Source organism: Parambassis ranga, chromosome 20 (genome assembly GCF_900634625.1).
Source record: "Parambassis ranga chromosome 20, fParRan2.1, whole genome shotgun sequence".
NCBI classification, from domain to species: domain Eukaryota; kingdom Metazoa; phylum Chordata; class Actinopteri; family Ambassidae; genus Parambassis; species Parambassis ranga.
In genome coordinates this window covers 9,747,824-9,762,477 of record NC_041040.1, presented here as the reverse complement: position 1 = coordinate 9,762,477, position 14,654 = coordinate 9,747,824, and the positions used below count along the sequence as shown (strand labels likewise).

General features: G+C 43.0%; 1 protein-coding gene across 1 annotated transcript in view; it reads left to right on the top strand.

The window, feature by feature from the left end:
* Window positions 1-12,668: 12,668 nt before the first annotated feature.
* Window positions 12,669-14,654, top strand: part of bmi1a (bmi1 polycomb ring finger oncogene 1a) — a 12,781-nt gene continuing 10,795 nt past the window's right edge. The window contains exons 1-3 of the mRNA XM_028433313.1: window positions 12,669-12,871; window positions 13,683-13,794; window positions 14,567-14,630. Coding sequence (XP_028289114.1) covers window positions 12,733-12,871; window positions 13,683-13,794; window positions 14,567-14,630 — 315 coding nt within the window. The 5' untranslated portion in view covers window positions 12,669-12,732. The remainder of the gene's footprint in view (window positions 12,872-13,682; window positions 13,795-14,566; window positions 14,631-14,654) is intronic.

The window sequence follows — 14,654 nt, the reverse complement described above, 5'->3', positions numbered from 1 at the left end:
TTTTCTACAAAACACTAAAGCAGCTGTGAAGCTGTGGTCCATTCAAAGGACTATTTATTCTGACAAATACACATTTTTAGTGTGTGAACAGGAGCCATGAAAATTATCCGTTATTCAACGCAACTATTTTTCAAATATGGAGCTTTGGACCTCAGAGCTACACCACAAACACTAAACTTAAGTGCAGTCATACTTCACTATGCATAATATCTTATGTTATGTACAATAGAACTTCTTGTCCTGGTGACATTTGAATCAATCTGACACACACAGTTTAGAAAAAAAGTGTAGCTGAACTTTGTTTTTATTTCTCTCTCCGCTCATTAATCATCTCACGACCCTTCAGATTTAGGTGGTGACCCATTGAAGGGGGCACGGCCCACATGTTGGTTAGAGCTCGTGTAACCCTCCTAAAATGCATAAAGTAAACCGCACATTTACGAGACCCACTCCTCTGCCACTGATAAGTCAGGAACACTTAATTCTGTCCTAGTGTTACACTGTTAAGCCCAAGATTAGACTTGAACACAGTGTAACCGCATATCTTCTTCATGTCTGCACAGACACCCATTAGATCTGAGTTACATAGAGACAGGGCTCACAAATCTGCTCCGACACACTATACATGATTATTAACGAGACTAAAATAACTAAAATAAAAGTGTATTCCCCTAGCTTCTTTGTTTAAAAAAAAATATTAAGAGTAGTGTTCTCCATTAGTCTCCCTCATTCCAAACTGTTAACATGCATTAGTGGCACAATTATAAAAGCTGTGGTCTAATCTTTTAAAAGTCCCAGGGTAATGTTGGAAATGGCCAGAGGAGAGGAGGAGAGGGGGATGGAAGAGGGATAAAGGGAGGAAGGGGAGGAGAGAAACTCAATCTAAAGCACCAGGTGCACCTTTTGTCGACATAATCTCCCAGCCCTTGAGACCGCGCACACACACTGGCCAACATATACAGCCTTTCATACGTACACATGCTGCTTTTTTTTTCCAACCCTGGGATTTGAATCCTGGGTTGGCTCTGGTCATATGTAAAAGGGACTCTTGGGTCACGTGGGAAGCCACTACAGGGTTTTGTGGTGATTTAACCACACTTAGGTAAAAATAATCAATAGGACGAAAAACTTTTAATGATCAGAAATTAAGCTCAGACACAGTTTGTGTGTACGTGTGTATCAGGTGTCAGCTTAGTGTAACAAACAAAAATCTTTGTTCTCCTTTTACGATATTGTTGCACATGTAAACTATAATTTGGAAACCAATCCATATGTGTCAGTCAGGCTGCTGCAGCCGTACTTGTTCTGTATGACCAGAATAGCTGACGGAGGCTATATTTAGCACACTTCTGTCACTTGTCTAAACTGTTCTGCCTGCTGCTGATTTGTTATTTTTTTACATTTACATTATAGTGTCTTAAAAAGCATTCATTAGTACTTTGCAAATAGAAATGAAAAATAACAGATGCAGTGGTTGAAAACAATTAAAATGGCTACATCCAAACTTTCCTCAAGTAGCTGAGTTAATGTTCTGCTGCCAACAGGCTGTATTACTGTGTTCTGTTGTTTATATTATTATACCATGGTAGCTTTAATCAGCTGCAAAGTAGTAGAACAGGAAAACATATTTCCTCCAAAGTTAAGATAAAATAAGCATAAAACGTCATTGAACCTTGATCAGAAGGATAGATCTCTCTCTCTCTCTCTCTCTCTGTGTGTGTGTGTGTGTGTGTGCAGCCATTGTGAACCTGCAGACATGTATTGATGCCTGTCAATCAGTCTCTGATTCTGCACAGCGAGTGGAAAACAAAGGACTGTCTTCAGAACAGAAGACAGTGCTGTTGTGCACATACCAGCTTGAATCACTGAAAACCTTGGACTGTGCAAAAAAAAACACACACCCTTGAATAACATTACAGGGCCATGTTAATCAATGGCTCTTAGCACAGTGGATTTAAGCGGGCCTGGCGCCCCTTGTCCACAATCCCTCACCCATCATTCTTTAAGCTCGACCCCTAAACTCCTGTAAAGCCTCGAGAGGGGACGAAGCCAAGGACGGAGCAGGCTGCTCATTGTGAATTAATCTCTCTCTGCCTCTCTCTCTACTGCGAGAACAAACATCAAATATGGCCTCCTTATCAGGCCAGCCTCGCTCTATCTATCTATCGCCAATCAATATCTCCTTGCCCGTCTGTGTGTGCCGACGTGTCTGCATGTGTGTGTGTGTGTGTGAAACAAGTCTCAGGGGCTGCGCTAACTAAGGTCAAAGATCAGGTATAACCCTCCAGCATGGAATGACAGATGTGACCTGAGGAAAGCAAGATAAAAGAGAAGAAAATGCAAGACGACGGAGATTTCATACCAGTTGCATGTGTCCTAAACAACAGATGTGAAAAAGCAGTAGTTGTTATGATTGGATCTGTTGATTCTGACTTTGCCTGGAGGCAGATCAGCTTTACCTTGAACAATAGACTGAGAGCTTTGTTGGTCCATTTTTTATTTTTTGAAAATGCCACCAGCTAAACGAGCAACTGTGTGTATGAATGTCGCTCTCTATTAAATACTTCCTTCAGTCATGGGGAAGAGGAACAAATATCAAAAGGTGTTGGCTGCTTGTGCTTCCTGTTTGCTGTGTTAGTGAGAGAAGTGCCTTTGACAACACACACACACACAGTGGGATGCTGCATCTATGCTACATAGATGCATTTGATCTCCTGGATGAATGAAGGTGTGTATGCATTAAAAGGTGGGAGTTCCTGAGGTGATATTACACTGCTTCTATTCACCATGAAACAGCTCCATAAAGCTGCAAAATGCTGCCAGAGCTGCAGCAGGAGATAGATGGAGAAGGAGAGAGAGAGAGAGAGAGAGAGAGTGAGGGGGGCAATCCTTTGTTCTGTCAAGGACTTAACACAATCAGAGTGTACAGTGTGTCAGGAGCGCACAGGCATATATCAACTTCAATCTCTTTTTAATGAAAAATCCTGCCCTCTCTAATATGTGCAAATTAACCTCTTCTCCTCCCTTCCTCCCTCCCTCCCTCCTCCCTTCCTGCTGTCTCTCTCTCTCCCTTACAGAGGCCCCTCGACTCCCTCTCTCTCTCCGCCCTGTCCCTCTTCTTCCTCCGTTTTCCCCTCTTTTGCTTCACTCTCCCCAGTTTTTCCATCTCTGTCTGATTCAGAGGTGCAGGGCACCACCAGAGAGAGAGAGAGGGGCTCCTGCTTTCCATTAGCTTGTTGCTTTAGTCACCCAACCCCCACAGCAATTATCTAGATCAGTTAGTTGTTTAAAAAAAAAAAAAATTAAAAAAACTAAGCAGAAAAACAACCAAAGTCAGTGTCCAGCAGCAGCAGCAGCAGCATTAACATTCTCCCTCCATCCTCCTCCTCTGCTCTCTTTGCTTTTCATCTCCAACACACACTCACGCCAGATCATGCTATTACCCTGATTATCCTGATGAGCTGGTCAGATACTCGCCTTCTCATTCTGCCCATGCTGATTGTAATTTAGAAATTACACCTAATGAGGAATTTTTAAAAACACAGCGGCCACTCCGTGCTGCCAGCTCCACGCCGTTTCCCGGCTCTAATGGATTTCCTGGTATGGAATCCATTTTTTTCCTCACTCCCTCCTCCCTTTTGCCTAGCAGGGGGTCCAGCTATAGCCAGCACACCCCCCCCCCACCCCCACCCCTCCTTACCCCCCCAACTCCACTAATTGGGAGCGACTGGTTTTGGTGAAAAGAAGTCATAATCATTGTTTCTGCTGCTAATTTAAGTGGTTAAGTGTACAGCCTGTAGAATGAGGAAATAAGTAGGATTAAATTTACATTTTTAAAAATCTTAACAGCTAAAATGCAGGTTTCCTTTTTAGGATTTTGCTGGAGTTGAGCTCCATATGGCAGATTATACAAGATAAATACCCAAATGTAGGCAAAATAGATCAATCACACCTATCAGGTGAAATGTGCCTTTAAAAACCTCCACAATAAAAGCATGCATATACTCCTGTCTTTATCTTACAGAGGAATTTATGGTGGCAACCTGTCCTTCTAAGAGTTGCACAAACACCTGTATGATGTGTGATGAGTGTGTTTTAAGGGGTAATTCTCAGAAATGAGCAGGGGGGACACAAACACACACTCACACACAAGCATGCATGCAAATCAAAGCCATCAACAGCTTGTGATGAAGTGAGACGTCGTGGCATAAACAGAGTGTGTCGTTACCATGGAAGCCACTTTCACCTCACAGGCCGAGAGACAAAAAAAAAAAACACAAAGAGGAGGGAGTGACAGAAAAACAGTAACAGACAGACAGTGTTGAGCTCTTCTTCAGGAACATTTAAAAGCGCTTTCTGAGCGTTTTCACTTGTTTCCTTTCTCCCAGGGAAGACATGATTGTACAGTAAGAGTTCCAAAGGAAAGGGAAAAGTTCATTGAAAAGTTGTTTGATAGCTGGTTGAACATTCACAACTTTAATGAGCACATGACAGAGCTGCAGAAGCAGACAAACAGCAGCAACTGGAGGAGGTTTCTGGAGCCACATTGGTCCCCTTCCAGCCTTTAGCTTCCAACTACACGTCTTCTCATACCTGGCTATACAGGCCCAGTGTGTCTGCTCCCAGATGTGTTCATGTGATTTATTTTATTGTCACAACTGCCTTTCACACAACTGAACAGTCAGTGTTTAGTATAGTCTGGCTCCCATTTAGAGACGTCACCTTTAAGTTACACTTAAAGTGAGTCTTTTTTAGTCATCTATCAGTTTGTAATGACAGATTTTAACCCTTTGCAGTGCATGTTCCCATGGTTCGGTATCCTTGGCCATGATTTCTAATGATTCAAAATGACCAAGAACTGGAACAAATCCTTGTCTGTAATTATCTGCATAGTATTGAATGTCCACTCCACTGACCAGTTCATCATAATCAGGCCCTTTACAGGAAATTGAACCATGTCTTTCTTCCTGGTCGCTGGCCATCTGGGTGGAGAAGCACCCAGAAGAGTTTACTCCTGACTCCCCTCATTTGGCAGAGATTTTGATGACAAATCTCCTTCCTTTATACTTTATAAATGATTCATCTTATCCAAATGGAAACCTTTATCTGTGTAATCCTGCTCATTTCCTCTCTCTGAGATGTAACAGCAGGTTACATAACTTCTCTGAAGAGCAGCATGCAGATTGAAAAAGAAGAAATTAGCCGTGCCTTTAAAATGTTCCACCGGTGTGGAGGTTCAAAGAACAGAGAAAAATGTTCATCTCTACTCATGTTTTTTTTTTTAACTCCAGGTCACTGTGTTTGGTTGTCATTTCCTCACGCATCTTTTAAGTTAGGTTTTTTTATACCTGATTGCTGCTGAGTGAAAGAAGCAACTAGACTCCGTACCTTCTACGAAAAGGTCGGCCGAGTGTGGCCGTTGTAGCAATGCTAGCTTTGAAGGTTTGCCAGGGAGGCTACAGGAGGTAATCAGAGGAAAAATATGTCCTCTCCTCCTCCCCTTCTTTTAGACCTCCATTAGACCAGCCTGCGTCTGTCTGAGAAAATTGATTTTCTCCCTCCCCTCCTCCTCTCCTCTCCTGTTTCTCCTCTTTTTTTTTTCTTCTCAGGTTCCATTTGAGGCTTGTTCATCCACTCTCAAGAGCAGTTCTGCGAGACACAGACAGAAAGGAGAATAGTAGGCCACGAAAGGTTGTTCACACATAGTGTTAGCCCCCCTCCAACTGCAGCCACCAGGGCTCCAGCCTCATCTGCGTCATATGCAGAGGCCGACACTCTTTCTGCTTAATCCTTTCCCTTCCTCGGCTCTTTCCCCCCCTCTCCACTCTCAGAGCCAAGTCTTGGATCAATGCACCATTGATTTTCCTATCAATGAACATTAGTATGGATCAGACTGCTGCTTGCTCTGCCCTGCCCGAAATCTTCACACAGGCACGCTTGCACTCAAACATACAAAGATATACATACACAAAATGGATGATGTCACCGCTAAGGTGAAAACACACACACACAAGGACCAGCTGGATGCCACAAAAAGTGAAAAAACAGCAACAGGAGTGATGAAAGAGAGGTTTGAGTTGAATACACAGGAGCCAATCAATGAAAGGAGTGACAGAAAAGGTAGGAAATGAAATCAGACAGAGCAGAGTTGCTGTTCCTTGTAAAGGAAACACTCATTGGTCAACTGCCTGCTAGTCGATTCACTGCAGAATAATTCAGTCTGACTGGCAACCAGTCTGATAATAGCTGCTAATCATGACACTGAATGGATGCGTGCGCCTTATATACCTTTGGGTGTCTTTCCCTTTACCTCTCTCACACACACACACACACACGTCCCTGCCTCCTCTCTCACCCTGTAATGGGCTCTGAGTCAGGTGGAGATTGACACTTTTCTTTCTGCTGTGCTCCCTTTTGTGTCCAACATTGCATTCATTCCACACAGACCGCCGGTGGCCTTTTGGGGAGCACAGTTCTGCACACATCAGCTACATTTTGCATCACCAAACAATGAGCAGATGATTACCATCTTCAATTAGCTGCACGCACACAGAACAGTAAATATCTCCTATTTATTGTGTGGTTGCTGCAGCTTGGACTTGGGCGGTCAAGAAATAATTACAGGGACTGTTTTCTGAAGTATGTTTCACTTGTCACAGGGAGAATAAGAGGGCTGGGCAGACTGGCCATGATAGAACAAAGAAACATCCTTCTTTGGGAGGGTCTGCATGAAAGTTGATCCTCAGATAAGACCCCCTGTGCAAGGAAACTGGACAGCCTCAGGGCCGTCCTCTGCCCTGCCTGATTATAAAGCATTTTAATTTGGATTGCAGAGGACATTGGTGCCCAAGACAGAAAGGTGAAGCTTATATTTGGACACATAGGGGTGTTGGGGAACTTTTACATTGCAGGTTCTTTTGACAACAATCCCTTTATTATAGGCTACTGACTTGTTATCATGTCAGACTTCTGCTGCAGCCAGTATCAGTCTGGCCTTGGTTAAATGCCTGTGTTTCCCACAGATTGTGCTGAAAGAAATTCGCTTGTGTAACCACTTTTTGGGCTTGGCCCCAACCCCCATTTCATTCCTGCTGGACCCACCAGCACAGGCAGCTATGAGAATGAAGAGAGTACAAAGCAGGTGAAAACAGGAATATTCATAGATTTCATTGCTGGGTGTAATTTTCTGGATCAGGAGGTGATGGGGAGGGCAACAAGTCAGCCAAGACTATAACCTCTCTAACCACAAAGTTCAATTACTCACTTAACTCTCTTTGATCCAGACCCCCACCTCTGATTGAAGCTTTATCATGTGGACTGGTTGAAATGCAGCCATTCAACAGTTACACACAGGTCAGTGCAGCCCTGACACATGCTTGTCTAATAAGAATTTCATATGGATACACTGAAAACTTTCACACTGTTTCTCAGAATTCACATGAGACCAGAGGGGCTTGTTTCAGGGCATAATGTTGCCTATAAAACACAAACATGTTGGAGCAACTTTAGATCCGAGCAGCCTGCTCTGCTGCACAGCCAGCAGCGGGATAAACATGGCGGGTCCACCCTGACAAATGTGCCGCGTTTCATTCATTTTCTAAACTGTAGATTTGAATCGAGACACGGCAAACTGTGGTTAAACCACCTCCTCGGTTTGTGTGACGTGTCTGTCCGGTTCACAGTGTAGGCTAAAAGTTCCGCGCCGAACCGGGGGCCGAGCCGTATGTGTGAGCCGCCACAGAGTTTACCGAGAGCGGCCACAGCAGCAGCGAGCAGCCGGGCAGGAAGCTGCTTTTCACCGGCAGGCAGGAGGAGGAACAGCTGCCCCTACCGGCTCCTCTGACGTTTATATGTAACCCAGGACGTGAGATAACAGATTATTTATAATATAAGATAAATATATATATATAGTTTAAATTATGTAAGAATTTGTTTATTTTTCAGCCTGTTTTTAAAAAAAATATTTTAATATTCTGGAAACGATATTCAGGGTATTTAAGCAAACATTAAACTTATCCAAATAGCAACTCAATAATAATAATAATAATAATAATAATAATAATAATAATAATAATAAAAATTTATAATAGTAGTGATAATAATAATAAATTATAATGGTAGTAGTAATAATACATTATAATAATAATTTGTAGTTTTTATGGTTAATTATTTGGCAATACGTTTTCATATATTTTAATATAGTTGCATGATGGTGAACCGCGGGTTATTTAATCTTACGTCAGATGATATTTGCATTTAATACCCCTACATGGTCTGCTATGTTATTGTGAAAGGCAAGAATAGTGCAATTGCAATCAGACGGAAACTTGTATTGTTGCACACACACACACACACACGGATCTCCAGAGGGGCGATACAAACTTATTCTAGGGAAGTGATACAAAATCACTGCAGAGCTGTAGTCACTGTTACATGTGGGGCGTTTAGCTCCTGTTTTCTAACCAGTGACGTTACCGGGGCCCTACGTCATATGTATTTTGTTGATGGTGGTGAATCAGAGCAGTATGCGCTCTGATTGAGGTGAACGTTAGACATTCAAATTTCCATATATGTCCTGTCACAAGGGACACACACACACAGACACACAGCCTCCCTCTCCCTTTGTTCCCCTCCGATGATTCCCTATAAGCTCCCCACAGGACAGAGGGAGAGAGAGGGAGGGAGGGAGAGAGGGAGAGAGAGAGAGAGACACCACACCACTGCCACCCAGCGGCCGCATTGGCGCGCGTGACCGTGCGCGCGTGCTCTTTGTTCGCCCAACGAATTTCCCTCCATTAAAATAGAAAGAGAGAGAAAAAAAAGCCATGGGCGCCTTTACGTCTTATTTCGCATGCACGTTCACGTATACCACAATTTACTCGGGCACGAGTTTGCGCCCTCCCTGCTGAAGTGTCCTTGAGCAAGACACTGACCCCACGCTGACCTGTGCGGAGAAAAAGGGGGTGGTGGTAGTGGTGGTGGTGGTGGATTCTGTGCTCCGGTGATTATCATATTATCATCAGAAGGGTGCATCCGCGTCTCTGTCTCTCTCTCTTATTTCTTCTCGCCGCCGCATCTGACGGATTACACATCAGAATGATTCAATAAAGAGCAGAATATGTATAGGCTCTGCAGGACAGTAATTGAATTAGCTCCATATATAACCCTGTTAATGAGGTACTTAACAGAGACACGTTAATTACAGATTCTATATGGCCCTGCTTATTATTTCTGCAGGGCATCCTTCCCTCATTGCCTCTTTAAGTGGGATTAATCAATCATATTTCTCTCGCATTTCATTTATCTGCTGATGCATTCTGTTTATGTGTTTATTTACTGCTCAATATTTATTATTATTATTTTTAAAGACACAGATTGCAGAGGGGGAGTGTTTCTTTTCCAACAGGGGGCAGAGTCACTCTGCAAAAAATCTCTATTTGCTTTGTCACGTACACACACACACACACACACACAGGTTTGCATGCGCACACTCCACTCGATATCGTCAGGATCTGTTGTTTTTCTCTGCAAGCAATTTTCACCTCATACCCAGCTGCCTTAAAAAATGACCTTTAAATGGGCTCACTCAGTTCTGAGAGCTGCCTGTTGGCTGTTTGTTTGTTTAACAAATCAACTCTGAGAAACCAGATCAGAGGCGCGCAGATTGGTTCCAGTGTCTGAAGCTGAGAATGTGGCACGTTTAACTGCACGCTGCAAAGCCTGAACACACACAGCATCTCTGACAAAGTTTTCTTTTCCTGATGAAGTGATGCAGTGTTGGTGTTTGAGATTAGTTTGGAGCTGAATAATAATATGGATCAGTCCCTTTTTTTTCCTCCTCATTGTCACACTGAGGTTCTGACCTCCAGAGCCGCTGGTTTCATGCTCCTGCACTGTGCTTAATAAAGTTCTAATTAAAGTATAATATGGTTGTTTGGAGCTCAGAGGGAAAAAAATTCGACGAATCAGCTTGTGTGATCAATGTATTTGTTGCACAGGTTCGCATTAAATTTTATTATTTCATTATTTTTCATATACCTGCAAGTGAAAACTAATCATGTGATTCATTAAAAGTTCCTTTTTTTATTGAAGCTGTTGTTGGGGATGCTCATGTTTCATGTTTAAATGAATTGTAGCAACATTTGCAGAACCCTCCATGCTCATCTTATTTTGAAAGTTGAATTTATGCATTTTTTTGCAATTGTACGTCACAAAAAAAGTAGAAATGAGAACACTATAATAATTGTAACTGTTAACATCAGTCAGATCTGTTTAATTATTACTTTAAAACGTTTCTTTTTAAAGTCTCCTCTGGTAACACAATCATCCAGGAGTGTAGCTCTACAACAACCACTGTAACTCCTTCATGTGTAAAGTCCACACGAACCATTGTCTGCTTTGGATTTTACAGCTGTGGAAGAAAAGAAAGACAAATATTGACCTGACATACAGAAACAGGCCTGAATGACAGCTTGTTGTGTCAACCCCTCACAGGCATCAGATGTTTAATGTATTTAATGAAACTCATTTTAAAGCAGGACCTATGTGCTCATTCTCAGCTACTTCTCCCACAATATGGTTTTATAAATGTTTTTCCTTCTACATCTTCAGAGCTCGGTTTTTCCTTGAAGGCATGTTATCAGGATGAAAAGACAATGGAAACTGTAGAATTATTCCCACAAAGCAAAGGAGCAGGATGAATGAAGCTTAACAGACAGAATCGATCGTGTCTTTATATATTTTAGCCGTCCATTTTATTAGATCAGCTTTAACTCACATACCTCAGACAACTCAAAGTTGAAGGTTATTGATCATTAGATTCTTTCAGGTCACAGTTTGGACTAAGTCTTTCCGCAGCTCAGAGATTTTTAAATTCTTAAGTTGCTCAGTGGCTGTCTGTCCAGCGAATGACTCCACTATAACAAAACAGCATGTGATGCGCAGCCTGGTTTATTGATAACAGAAAACAAGTTTAAGTTGAATTCAATCTTTCTAAATTTTTACAAAAATAACACTGTGAACCCACAGCTGCTGCTCATATGATGAACAGACCAGAACCACTGTGACTGTGTGTAAAACCTGTTCATTCATGCACTCATTTTTGAACCAGACTTTTATTTTGAAGGAATTCTTGCTTTAGTTTTTGATGATATAATGTAAATGAGTGTGTGCATGCTGTTCTGACGTCAGGCTCATTTACATGTAAAACAAAATATGTAGTGGGAGCCCACGTCGCGATGAGAGACATATCTTGGAGGAAAAACACGACAGCAGGGAGAGAGTGAAGGCTAATCTATTTCACAACCCGACCCGCAGCCAGAATGGACTTTGGACAAAGCGCGGAGTCAGAGGTCACTCCGATAGCTGCAGCGTGTGTGGCCGCGCAGGAGCGCGCACTCCTAATGAACGAGAGGCGGACGGTGATGTCACTGATGTAGCCTGAAATCAGTGCGTGTAAAAAGCATGACAGACATTTGAAAACAATAAACACTGTTTAACCCGTTCATTGCCGCACTGGTAAAGATCGATCACACAGATGGGATGCTGTGATCAAACCATATACGCGAATGTTTGTCTGAGAGATCCGCTTGATTTTTAACTCGCTAAACAGGTATTTATCTCTAAGGGAAATATGTGCCAATCAGCATGTGACCAAAGAGACACGTGTTCTTTATTTTCCCTGATAGTTCAGCCGATCGATTATGATGTATAATCCAGACTGCAGTTATCATGAAGAGAAAACTCTCTGTCATGGGGTTTCAAGTACGGAGCGCGTTACGCACCGATGAAACATATTTCAGTCTGTAACAGAAATTTAAAAGTGACCTATTTACTGCTCACCTCATGACTGCCTCATGGCAGGGGAGTTCCCCGTGCACGCAGAGGACAAACAGCACAATCATGCGTAATAAAAACATGTTAATATAAGCACGGTGGAGTGGTGCAGACAAACTCAACAGGATGATTTGAGGCTGCTTGAAGGGTCCAGATTTTAGGGTTCTTTCTCATAATCTTAACCTCTCATCTGCTTATTCTAATCTGCATGAACAGATTTAATTTGGTAAATCAGATTTTTGCTGGTGTCATCAATGAAAACCAAAAAACAAACAAGTCTCCAATATGTTCAATAGGCTAAAAGTGCATATGTAGGCTAATGCTCAGTAAATGACACAATAGTGGAGCTGCTGCTGCCTTCACGGCACAAATTCTAAACATCTCATCTGTCACAGGGCAGCTTTTATCACAGCACAACTGTGGGACTCATGGCACACAGACTGAGGCTTTACTTTACACAAATAGAACAGAAAATTTGGACTCTTATTGGATATAAGAGCCCATGATGTCACGTCATATATGCAGCTGTGTTCAGGTTAAGAGTCATTAACAGATGAGGACCATGGAAGCACATCAGAGGTCACTTTTGTGTATTTATTTTATAATAATGCAGATAAAAGTGAAAACTGCACGCATCAAGTCCTCCTCAGAATTTGTGTGGTCCCTTTTTTGGGTCCGAGATCCACTTTGAAACCCGTTTGTTTTATTTGTCTGATGTGACATTCAGTAATATAACTTCTGGTGGATCCACAGTGATCTGCAGCCTCAGTGGGCTTCTCTCTCTCCCTCTCTCTCTCTGGAATCGCCTCGGTTCGTCTCGCAGCCGTCTGCTTCTCCACACGCTGCGTCAGCTGATCCGTCACGTGGTGTGGTGTCGTGGGTCACCCCTTTTGCAAAATGGAGTTGTCTGAGTCTGTGCAGAGAGGGCTGCAGTCTCTGGCCGACCCGTCCGCCTTCGATCAGAGCAGCTTTCAGGTGCTGCTCGACGTGTCTTTCCGGAGTCTGCTCTCCTCTCACGGAGACCCCGCAGTGCTCGGTGAGCTGCCGCCTCTCTCCTCCTCCACGCCGCCGCTTTTGTCTCCACCGCTGCTTCCGGTTTCTCTCCGTGTGGATGTTTGACGCTGCTTGGCTCGATGTTTGTGGATTTTTAGGCTGCCGCGACGTACTCTGACTAATCTGGGTTTAAGTTATGATCTGTAATGAGGCGAAGCGGCTGAGCAGATATCCGCCTATCAGCTGCGTTAGCGCGGTCTCAGCCGTGTCTTCCGCCTGCTTTGCATTCAGCAGCAGTCACACAATCACACGGACGGCTCGGGATGCCTTTTGTCATTTAAACCCCACACAGCACACCAGAAAGACGATGTTCGACTATTCCAGTCAGTGTTCGTGGGACCTGATCATAGATACACATCGGAGTGTTCGCTTTAGCAGACCCGTGAACGCAGCAGCGCGCTCTGCGTCGTTATTGGATTGAAGCTGTAAAATATGCAAAATGACAGCAAACTTGGCTACTTTACGGACTCCCTCTCTGTCATGGCTGCTTCAGCTGATTCCACACACCATGTGTTGTCCAACTTCTGCAGCATTCCAGCTCATTTAATGGCAGAATTATTTAGAAAGTGAAGTGTTCACCAGACAAACAAACAAAGGACCCCTGGCTGATGCAGCTGAGGGGCCCATTCACATGCAAATCGTCATTGATTTCCATTCTGCGCGTCAATCTGGAGAGCCCGAGTATATGGATCGCAAACAGACCGTTCATTCACACTGGTCATACGAGTCTGTTCCATCATAACTACAGGGTGGCATCCTCCTCTTCATTCTACCATATTTTTTTATGGTTACAGATCAACCGGAACTGAAACGGATCGACCAAATCCTGCTGAAGCAGACTCACACTGCAGCGGTCACTTTCGTACTGGAGGCTGTCAAACACAACGCTGACAGGTCAACGATAAGGTGAGGCTGTCACTACACACGTGATCGTGGAGAGCTTCTAGTGTAGAAATTACTGAACATGTGCGTATTTCCAATCACCACGCGAGCCACTGAAGGTACCACGAAGTTATGATTGCAGCAGTAAATTAAATGTTAGTTTCGTTTTGAAGAGAGCGTCGATGTTGCATTAAAAACCACCAACGGCAGCAGGAGGTCTCGGTGCTTTTATTAAACCCCAGTGTGGTTTGGTTGTGTTGCATGCATGTCTGAGATGTGCAGGCCAGCTGTCTGTGTGTGCACAGCACTCTCCATTACAACTGCACTTGTATAAGCTATGCTTCTATTTTTATTTTGTATTTTTTTGTCTTTTCTTGTTGAAGACTGAGCCACAGAAATCATTCAAGCTTGTGACATTTGGATCAGTTTCTTATTATTTTAGTAGGTTATTCAGAATATTTCTCACAGCTGCCCTTAAAAAATTGCTTTTATTTGTTATTGTCTTTTAAAAATCAGAAACTCTGATCCTTATGGAGATGCCTTTGTAACATCACAGCTACAGATGAGCTTCTTTTGGAAACATTCATTTTTATTCCACCTAAAAATTCAGCTTTTTGATCTACATTCTAAAACTCATTTTGTTTGCATGCGCACGAAGTAAACCTCATCAATCTGTGTGTGACTAAATCTGAGGTATCATCTCTTTTGTTGTGGGGGAAAAAAGACATGGTTTCAGTTAGAAAGCAAGAAAAAAGTGCACTCAGCTGCTCACTGAGGTGTTGTTTCCTCCCTGCAGCTCCAGCCTGGAGGAGCTCACCTTCAGTGCAGACAGAATAGAAATATTCTACAGCACATATCAGGTACAGTTTTTGACTGAGTCCTTT